Here is a 10,115-nt window from a genome sequence, read left to right as displayed (position 1 = left end):
ACATAAACAGTGACCTTTCTTTCAAAAACATGCCTGGTTTTACTTTTTCCAACTTCGATTAGCTATTGCTCTAATTCTATATAAGTGTATTATAAAGGAATATTGCTTTGTTCATCAACTATCTTAGAGAAAAAGTGGTCATCGGCCAAAAACAGTTTTTCCATAGTATCACTTAATATATATACGAATAAAAATATATGAAAATGAAAAACTGAATCAATAAAAACTCAGGGTCACAGATTCAGTGATTTGTAAGGAAGTTGAAGGACACCGGAGCACACAGGGTTGACTCATACCTACTATAAAGAATAAATAATTATCTATAATTCGAATTCAAGTCTTATCCATGTAATTAGTAGTACTCATTGAGCTACCTCACTCCCTATGCCTCATGCAAAATATGCCTACTTCTGGCGCCTCTCGCCTAATTTTGGAGCAGCTACTACAACAATAATTTTCTATATTCAGCCAGTTATACATCAACAACAGAAACTACAAACAATATTAAACTGAAGTATGACTAATTTTTTCTTCATAATATTGTTTATTATCCAACACTTTATGAAATGATTTTATTAATAATAAAAAAGAGTTTTTATATTCATTTAGTTCTTTATACATGGTCCTTAGAATTTTGTTTTAGTTTGAGCGTAGGTGCAATGATAAGGTAGCGATGTTCTACTCCACCTTAAACATGATTGTATTAATCAACAGTATGAGGGTAACACCAGACACTACAATCTGGTGTCAGTCCCGGCACTCATTTTAAACAAGTGTTTGAACCGGTTGTAATATTCTTTAGAGTTACGGAAAATTTTCCATTATATTTTTTTTCACTTTGCTAACGCACAATATAAGTCTAGATAGCCGTTTTAAATTAACTTGAAAGTTTCTGGAACAAGTTTCACTAAGATTTAAAGTTGATATGTTCAATGGCTACTTAAAAATTAATGAAAGTTTGCAAATGGTTTAGTGACAAAAACATTCCTGAGTTTTTCAATTTTTATTTTTTATGTCTAAAAAGATCAATTTGCTTTTACACGTCAACATTATTTTTGTCTACAAGAACTATTTTATCATAAAGCAACACAAGGAGACAAAAAATGTGTTCACTTTTATTGCATTCTAAAATATCTTTCATCTCGTTCATATCTTCGCAGCCTTCTTGGTGCCGTGAAGTATCAATCTGGTTGTTATTGATTAATTTATCAAAGATATTTTTTGATTGTTTTAATTTCCCTACCATTTAGGAGACGACTCATAACCAACTTTCACTGTTTATCAAACGTGATTCAAAAATGCCGAAAAATGTGCCTATAAGGAGCGGTCAGCCGAGTCCAAACTTTCACTGGACCGCAGCTTCTTCTGGAAGGACTCCCTCTCCAGAGGCTGATTCCTAGAGGTGGTGGGGTCAGCCAGTCCTTTGCTTGGCTTCTGTGACACAGGATGTTCTTCCTCGGGTTCCGGTGACCGTTTCAGTTCCGTCTTCGTACTGGCAGATATGTGGCTCCGCGAGTTGTTGGTTATATCGATAGTGCTTTACATTAATTGTGAGTAGATGTGTTTTTTTTTTTGTTTTTTTTATATTTATTTTCAGATAGCAACATACAACGATATCTACGTAAATAAACCGAATATTAATAACATACTTCATATAGGTTTCAACATTTGAATCTAAATGTGAAAAATTATTTGAGCTGAAAATTTTAGTGAAAGGAGTGATAAAAAGAGTCATAAAAATTACAAAATGTCATCTAAAAAATATCCAACAAGGACTCAGATTCGAGTTCGGCTGTGGCAGATAATTATTTTCTGTTTCACTGTATCCGTGAGCCAAAACCCTTTAGGTTTGGGAGCACTCTAGAGTCCTATCAGCCTCATGAAGTGGGTACCCTTAATTGCGAAAAAATCTTGCGGTCGAGTGTGATTCTGACCAAATCACCTCCTTGCTCAACCGTTGGTCTAGTAATAGTATTTCTTGACCCTTCATGGATTGCAGCGGTACATATTTGATAATGTATACATATATATATAATATTTGATTAATCAAATCGAATTTTTTACAAAACCTTCTTGAATAGATAGAGAAAAATTACAAAGTTTTTCCGGGAAAAGGACCTATGGTATTATGAGCTGTTTTTGTACACACATCTAAAATTTTTGTGTTATTTAAATTGATATAAATATAGAATATACATCGAAGTTTCTGATTAAATTTAAATCAATACAAATATTGATCGCCTAGAGTTGACAGTGCAACGTCATTTATGATTGACAATCGCACAAAATCGAGCCATACGTACTCCAGCGTAGATGCAGATGCAATTATATCCTTGCCTAATACACACTCTATCATTTTTGCGGCACCACTTCAGTTGATAATATGGGTTTCGTGGTTGTCAAAAATTTTCGCTCTATCCAATCTTGAACGATTATTACATATCAACTTAGTTTTTCAAGGAGTATAAGGAGGCATTTAGTTCAATTTTAGTTTGTTTTTTTTAAAATTTGGTTTGACTTTAATTAGTTAACAGTAATGGTTTAATGGAAGCATTCCATAGATCTTGACAACTATAGATTAAAAATCGAATAGACATAGTAGAACCATCGAATCTAAATAAAAAATGCAGTGCATTTCCTTTGCCATGCTCAATGAATTTAAACCCTCACTGAAAAATTCATAAGTGACAAATTTGTAGATATTTTGAATATCGAGTAGTGTGATTGAATTTTGAATATAGATAAATTTGCAGCCATATTCCATGACTTTGTTATCAGGTTTTACTAACATTAAGTTAGCAAATCCATACAAAATTTTAGGGCCCATACAAACATACTTTCTTAAAAAACAAAAAAAAAATTAACTGGTGTACTATTATGTTGCTAATTTTGGACAATTTAGACAAAAATTCCTTCATCCATGCCTATTTCTTCACTTCTAAACCATCCAGGCCCATATGAAGTTACATTTATTGTTTGGAATTAATATTTGTAAATTGATTGAATATTTTATTATGTATACTGTTTTAAATATTCATCTGAACTATTATTTTATCCTTTATTGTACACTGAATGAATATTTTTATTGTTCATTCTGAAAATGGGCGTTAATATATTTTTCACATTTTTTGTTAATTATTTTATTATAAATTTTTCTATGTATTACTATATTACTATTAGAATGTATTTATATATATATATTCCTCAATTAGAATTTACGTTCAGTATAAAAATATTTGGATAATCATTAAAATGACTTCTAAACTAAATTTTAGTTTACTTCGCTCCAGTAAAATATTTAAATTTTATCTGATATTTAAATTTTATTTTATCTGAGTAACTTAATATCTTATGATATAATATTGATATAGAATGACGTATAAATCAAATTTCATTTTATAATAATACTGTATAAGATAAATAGGAGTATATACAAAATAGTAATAGCTGGAGATCTTAACATTCAAGTAGCGTTTGAATGCTAGTTGTGTATCAATGATTCCCAACTTGTTATTCGTGAAAGACTACCTTTAGCATGAATTCGCGTTAACAATTCATTGGCGAATACCAAGAGGTAGTAGCAGTGTATCAAATAGCTAGGTCTTTCAGTGGAAAGTAATTAGAAAGATATATAGCCAAACAATAAGTTAATTATTACTGTATGTTATGTTTTGCTCATTCAATTGTTTAGTTGCGTTTCCATTATCATATCAGCTAGTCGCTACACCATCGATTCTAGAAAAAAAAATTAAATTTTTTTATATAGTCACCACGTCTGTTTAGCTGGACTACTTTAAGGTGAAAATTGTCTAAAATTTAATCAGATAATGCGACAAAAAAGGTAAACAAGTTTAACAGTTTAATTTTAATCATAAACAAATGTTAGAAACTGCTTTATATAAATTTATAATATTTTTTTTTATAAATTATTATTGATAAGTCATTTATCAAAAATTGCAAATCTGCAATAGAATAGAACTTTGCAAACTTTAGCGCACAGAAGGTTGCTGTGAATCTCCAATTTCTTGCAAATTTTTACAAAATTTTACTCATATTTAAGAAGAGTAATTCATCGTGAGTAGAAAATAGTTATTATAAACAATTTTATTTCGGTCGTTAGTGTTTCTTGTTAGATTTATATTTAGCTAATAAATATCAATTAAAACAAACTGTATTTAAAATATTTGAAATTTTTCGTACCAAATTCAGTGGCCATTTTCCAGCATAAATAATACTCTGCATCCCAGATAAATCGTAAACATTTTTTGTTTGTTTTATTCTCTTTCTCTTCTCTATATTACTGTTTTATTTGTATAACTAACAGTTTTATTACAATTACAGTAATTTACAATCAGTACGTCCATGGGTTGTATATATGAAACTATATTTTATTAATGAAACGGGAGGAGGGGGATTGAAAATAGCTAATAAATTAGGGCTAAAACGTTACGTACATATTTTAAATAGTTATTTACACAATGTTTGATGGAAAGAAAAAAAAAATTATGCCGACAAAATTTTATTTGTATTGCAGAAAATTTACCGAATTTCGAAAAATCGGATTTAGAACGAACTATTGTATTAAAATGACTAATGTCAAGTAATTGACTCGAAAAATAAAATCTCTAAACGTTTTTTCACTTCCTGTAAATAATCTTGATGGCGCTTAAAGATTTTTGAATATGGAAAACTCATATATTAGATTTTTTACAACTCTACTCAAAACGATGCTCGAACTGCTGGGCGCGGTGTACAGGATTTGGAACCAAAATGGACGAATCCGCTCTTTGATGGTATTTTATACTCGTACTGGGACAAACCTATTCCAAGATAAAAAACCATATATCAAGGTAGCCTTTTCGGGAAAAAACATGGAATACTTGAAGAGATACTATAGAAAGTTGGATTCTTACTGGGATTCTGAGTGCACAAGATAGTCTGCAAGATAGCAACGACGGATCCAGCCGTAGAAAGTGGAAGAGGTTGGACAAAGACAGCTTCTGCAGATTTCTAAGCCGCTCTATTAGAATGCCTTGGAAATCGGATAGTCCAAGATCTGGTATTATGCACTACGGGACTAGCTGAAGGCTTCGAGAGGTGCTTTTTTTATTAAGTCATTATACTTACTTTCTCTCACTCTTCATATTTTTATTTAGTGATAAAAAAATCGTTCGTGTTTCTCACATAAAAATAATATATGCAAAAAGAAATATGTTAAAGTAGCGGTGCATCAAGCGAAGGAGAGTCGATTTTGGTCAGAAAGCGTATAATTTTTTAATGTTGGCAGACAGAGTAAATCTTGATGTTAATTTTTTAATGTTGGCAGACAGAGTAACTCTTGATGTTAATTTTTTAATGTTGGCAGACAGAGTATATCTTGATGTCCTCACCCTATTTCGTTGAGAATTATAGAGATTCGCCACATTTTTTTTTTAATAAAGAAAAAATTATAATGATAACAAAGATAAAAATTGATTAAATTAAGAGAAAAAATAAAATAATAATAAAAAAAGAAATTAAGGTGCATTGTTATTATATTGGAACATTCCAAACAGAACCATATTTTCCTAAAATAATAGTAAACAACCAGTCTAACAATATTTCTTCAATTAAGGGATCATCAGATAAATACAGATAAAAGATAATAAATCTCATTTCAACAGCCTAGTCAATATTTACCAAAAGATAAATAGTATATAACGATGTATGTCAAACAGTTCTATAATTGATTGTATTTTTTTCGTTTGCTTTTTTGGATTGCTGGTGTGGCTAGGATGTGCTATCGATGGTCTGCATTTATGTATTATTACGAATATAAACACATGTTGTCGATTGGTTTGCTAATTGTCACTATTATTGTTTGTTTAAGAAATAAAACATAAATATATAGGCTATTTTTCGGTGAATTAAGCTTAAAAATAACAAAGAAATTTAAATTAGCTCAAACAATTAACTATATAAAGAAATACGACAATGTACTTTTTGATGAATAACGTAAAGAAAAAAAGAAAAATTAATGGACGATTCCCCTTCAAGTTATTACCTTAAACAATTATATTAACAAAAACTAATTACAGCAATGAAAAATGGACAAAGCTTTTATATAATTTTGCATAATTAGTAATTACAGTAATTGAAAACTTAAATATACTCTAATGAGTAGTAAAACTAAGTTTCTTAACTGAAATTATCAGCTAAACGAAAAAATTTTAACTTCATAACAATAATTAAATAATATTAACACAGGAATTAATTTTGAAGCCAGCGTTACTTTTAAAAGATTTAAATTTTTCAGCTCAAATTTAATATTTTAAACTAAAAAAACAACTGATTAATATATAAATATTAGTCTTGGATTTAAATATAATTTTGGTCTAGGTTAAAGAAACAACAGTTTGAAAATTACAAATATATAATATATAATCCACTACTCTAGAGTGTATCAGGGAAATTTAGACCGCTTGCACAGAAAAATAAACAAAATGCATTGAATCAGCTTAATTTATATATTCTTCAAGATTTACGGTTGGGTATAAATAAAGGATATTGAAGAAACTAGTAATTTTAAAAGCTGTTTGTTGTATCAAGAATAAATTTATTCCACTATGAAGTAAATAATTTTCAATATTTTATTTGAATGTTGAAGATACAAATATTTTTAAACTTGAGCGTTCAAACCCCACAGATACAGTTTCTAACAAACTCATCAATAAAAATCTAGAGGCAACATTTTTTCTTATTAATGAGCACATTACGTATCTACTTTCTCTACGTAGGATGTGAGATGTAGAAAAATAAAAAAAGATCCTGTGTAACGGCCAAGATACGATAGCCATAAATAAACCATGAAACGGTTGGAATGAATGACTCGTATAGTAGGTCCCGTTTCGTGATGACTAACAATTTCCAAAAAAAAAAATTTTTAAAGAAATTAAGTTTCTTTTTTCATTATCTACTTTCTGTCTTTAGTTATTAACCAAACTGGTTTGTATTATATACTGCATAATTTAAATAAAAGTGTTAATTTATGACCTATTGACCATATTCAAGTCTAACTACCTTCTCCACTTTCCTATCCCGTCTATTCATTTACTTTATCTCCATCAAGATACAAATTAACGCACCGGTTTTCAACCAAAATTTGTAAGAAAATGGAAGATCATATTTTTCTTTACACATTCATCCGAAATATTATTTTATCCTTATCCTCATTTGTAGATGGATGTTCTTAGAATTTAATTAACATTTGTAAATATGGACGTCAAAATTATTTGTTATTTTTTCAATTATCATTTTTTTAAATTTTATAATAATTAAAAATTCCATTAGTTTTGTAATTTAATATATTTATTAATTAATTGTTTCAGAGAGGTTTGTATTAATTATAACACAAATACAAACGATCCCCTTTACTCTCAACAAAGTCAATTTTAAATCTCCAACGTTTCGGCCATTATCAAGGAGACAGCCTCAGTTATTACAAAGGCCAATAGCCCATGTCATATAATAAAAATATATTATTTAATTTTTTTTTCTCACCAAACTCTCCTTGAATCGTTGAAATATTGAAATAAACATTGTTGAGAGTAAAGTGGATCATTTGTGTGTTATTATTCATACAAATCCTATTTTTATTTTTATTTGCTGATTTTTTGTATTTTTCATTCTATTCTAAGTCACTAAACCTATTTTTTTTTCTTTTTTATTATTCTGAAACAACTCGTATTAGAATAAATAAAGAATATTATAATTATCATCAAGTATATGCCACGTCTTTCGACAAATTATTATCGTGCGCTTAGATCAGGAATTCTATTCGTTCTATTCACCTAATGTATGAATCTATAATCAAAGATATTTACCTATTCTAGATTGATATTAAATATGTTGCAACGAATGGAATCTGAATATTTTTAATCTAGAAGTTCAGAAAAAAAATTATTTAAAAAAGAAGCTTATAGTGACAGTGATAATATGTTTTTCGTGCAAGGACAAACAGTTGATAATACTGCGATTTCATCAAGCAAATCCTGATAGTACGACAAACATTTTAATGAACTTGCCTCAATAACATTATCTCGACAAGCGAAGCGACATCTAATGATTGCTATAGAACTGAAGGAGTAGTGAGTGAAAATCCATTGTTAGATTATAGTCTTCGAACGCCGTGACGAAGAAAGGGGTAGTTAGGGGCAGATAGTTGTTCACGGTATGAAAGTGACTGAACATCGTTAAACACTTCCGCAAAGTTCTCGCTCCAACTATATATTAACAACAGCTTGGAGTTCACTAGTAAATAATCATTTTGTAAAAAAAAAAAAAAAAAAACCAAAATCTTCTATAAACCTACGTTGATGAACGGTTTAAGTAAATAAATACAGATAAAATAAAATACATGTTTTTCAGTTGAACTCCAATAATTTCGGTGATAAAGATGTAAGAGGAAATACAATTCAACAAGGTGAGAGGTTTAAGTATTTATCTACGGTAATTAGAAAAAAAAGTTATTATAAAATGAAAGAAAGGATAAAGAAATGGTTCGGAAATTACTAATAATAAATTACGAAATCACAACACTGTCTTATTGCTGTGGAGATCTTTACTATTTAACGCTTCAATACAATATGAATTCTTGTCAGTTTCTTTTCTCAGTTTTCGGATTTCTTTATTATCTTATCAAGTTTCCCTATATCATAGAACTATACTCTTGTTCTACTAATTCTACATATTGATCAACGATTAATCATAATTAGAAAAGTGCATAGTCAGCCGTGAATGCACTTCGCACGTTCTCTTTCGACGTAAAACTCGTTGATTTATTTATCGTGCATCTTGATATTTTTTGATCTGTTTAATGTGTCATTTTAATAGAAAATTATTGGAAACATGCGTGTCTTAAAAAATTGCGGTGGAATAAGTTTATTCTCCGTAATCTCTAATAAGAGTGATATGCTAGATAGACTTAGGTTGCCTTCACAGAGGGGACAACCGAGTACAAAGGTTAATAAACGTTTTCTGAACTTAACCGAATAATAGTAGTGTAATTAACTTCCTTTCACCAGTATAATGTTGTATTATTTTGTCCGCTACTAAATCTCTCACAACACTGGAGCTACCATAGTGCACTCACTATAAGGAACTCGTGGCTACAAACACTAGTGATTTGTATTGGGTTGTAACTGAACATTTAAACAAACTAAAAGACTAAATCTCTTTTTAATTGCACATATATTGATTTTAAATGTGCTATGTATCAATGTGTTAATAATTCCGACAACAACAATATGACAAAAGTCTTTGTCTTAAATAATATGTTACAATGCAAACAATATTTTATGGTCAACCATTTATCTGGATCATTCATTTTAAGGCAATCATATAATCAATGTAAATAAATACTTAATTCCTTTCTGTGGTTTTTATAGTATTATATTACACAATACTACCTCCTATTATATTATATAATGAATGGTAAACAATATTTTATAAATATAAAGATATTTAATCAGTAAATTGTAAACACAAAAAGCCTTTGAAAGGAATTCAATAATAATAATAATAGTTTTACAGAACTCAATATTAATTAATTAAATAATTTTTGGATAATCACCTTCAGTGATTATCCTGGCATCCCGATCGACGACAGATATATTATAATGTAAGTTAATTTTATTAACTCCTACGGAGGAATAATAAATAAACAGGCACAAGATGAAATAATCTATAATAATATAATCATAATAATATTTTATGATTAAAGATATATTTTTATTAGAAAGGTAAAGTAATAATTCAAATAAAAAAGCATACAATGCTTGTTGAGAGCGTGCCTACTGATTGAGGTATAGAGACAGTGGTGAACGTATAGTGACCGGCTCAATGACACCCAAGGGAAGCGAGAGTCATGGAGATATTGCCCGAGGCTATCAATTTTATTTCACTCCCCCGGTCTATTGTCCAGCTTCTTTTCATGCTCTTCGAAATATGATTGATGTCCCTCACTCCTCAAGAGGTCTTTATAATCCTGAATTCGGAGTCTCCCTTACAGAGGAATTATTTCAGGTTCTTTTCTATTGATACTTAAAGAGTTCGGAACGGGTCAGTAAAGACATATA

At 29.4% G+C, this 10,115-nt stretch overlaps 1 protein-coding gene across 1 annotated transcript in view; it reads left to right on the top strand.

Annotated features, from left to right (window-relative positions):
* Positions 1 to 1,449: 1,449 nt before the first annotated feature.
* Positions 1,450 to 10,115, top strand: part of LOC106686351 (lipase member H) — a 91,980-nt gene continuing 83,314 nt past the window's right edge. Inside the window, exon 1 of the mRNA XM_067048463.1 lies at positions 1,450 to 1,550. Within this exon, the coding sequence (XP_066904564.1) occupies positions 1,502 to 1,550 (49 nt within the window). The 5' untranslated portion in view covers positions 1,450 to 1,501. The remainder of the gene's footprint in view (positions 1,551 to 10,115) is intronic.

Source organism: Halyomorpha halys, unplaced genomic scaffold, assembly GCF_000696795.3.
Source record: "Halyomorpha halys isolate HHAL.00 unplaced genomic scaffold, Hhal_1.1 Scaffold810.1, whole genome shotgun sequence".
NCBI classification, from domain to species: Eukaryota; Metazoa; Arthropoda; class Insecta; order Hemiptera; family Pentatomidae; genus Halyomorpha; species Halyomorpha halys.
The sequence above is the reverse complement of the archived record's forward strand: the minus strand, read 5'-3'. Positions and strand labels throughout refer to the sequence as shown.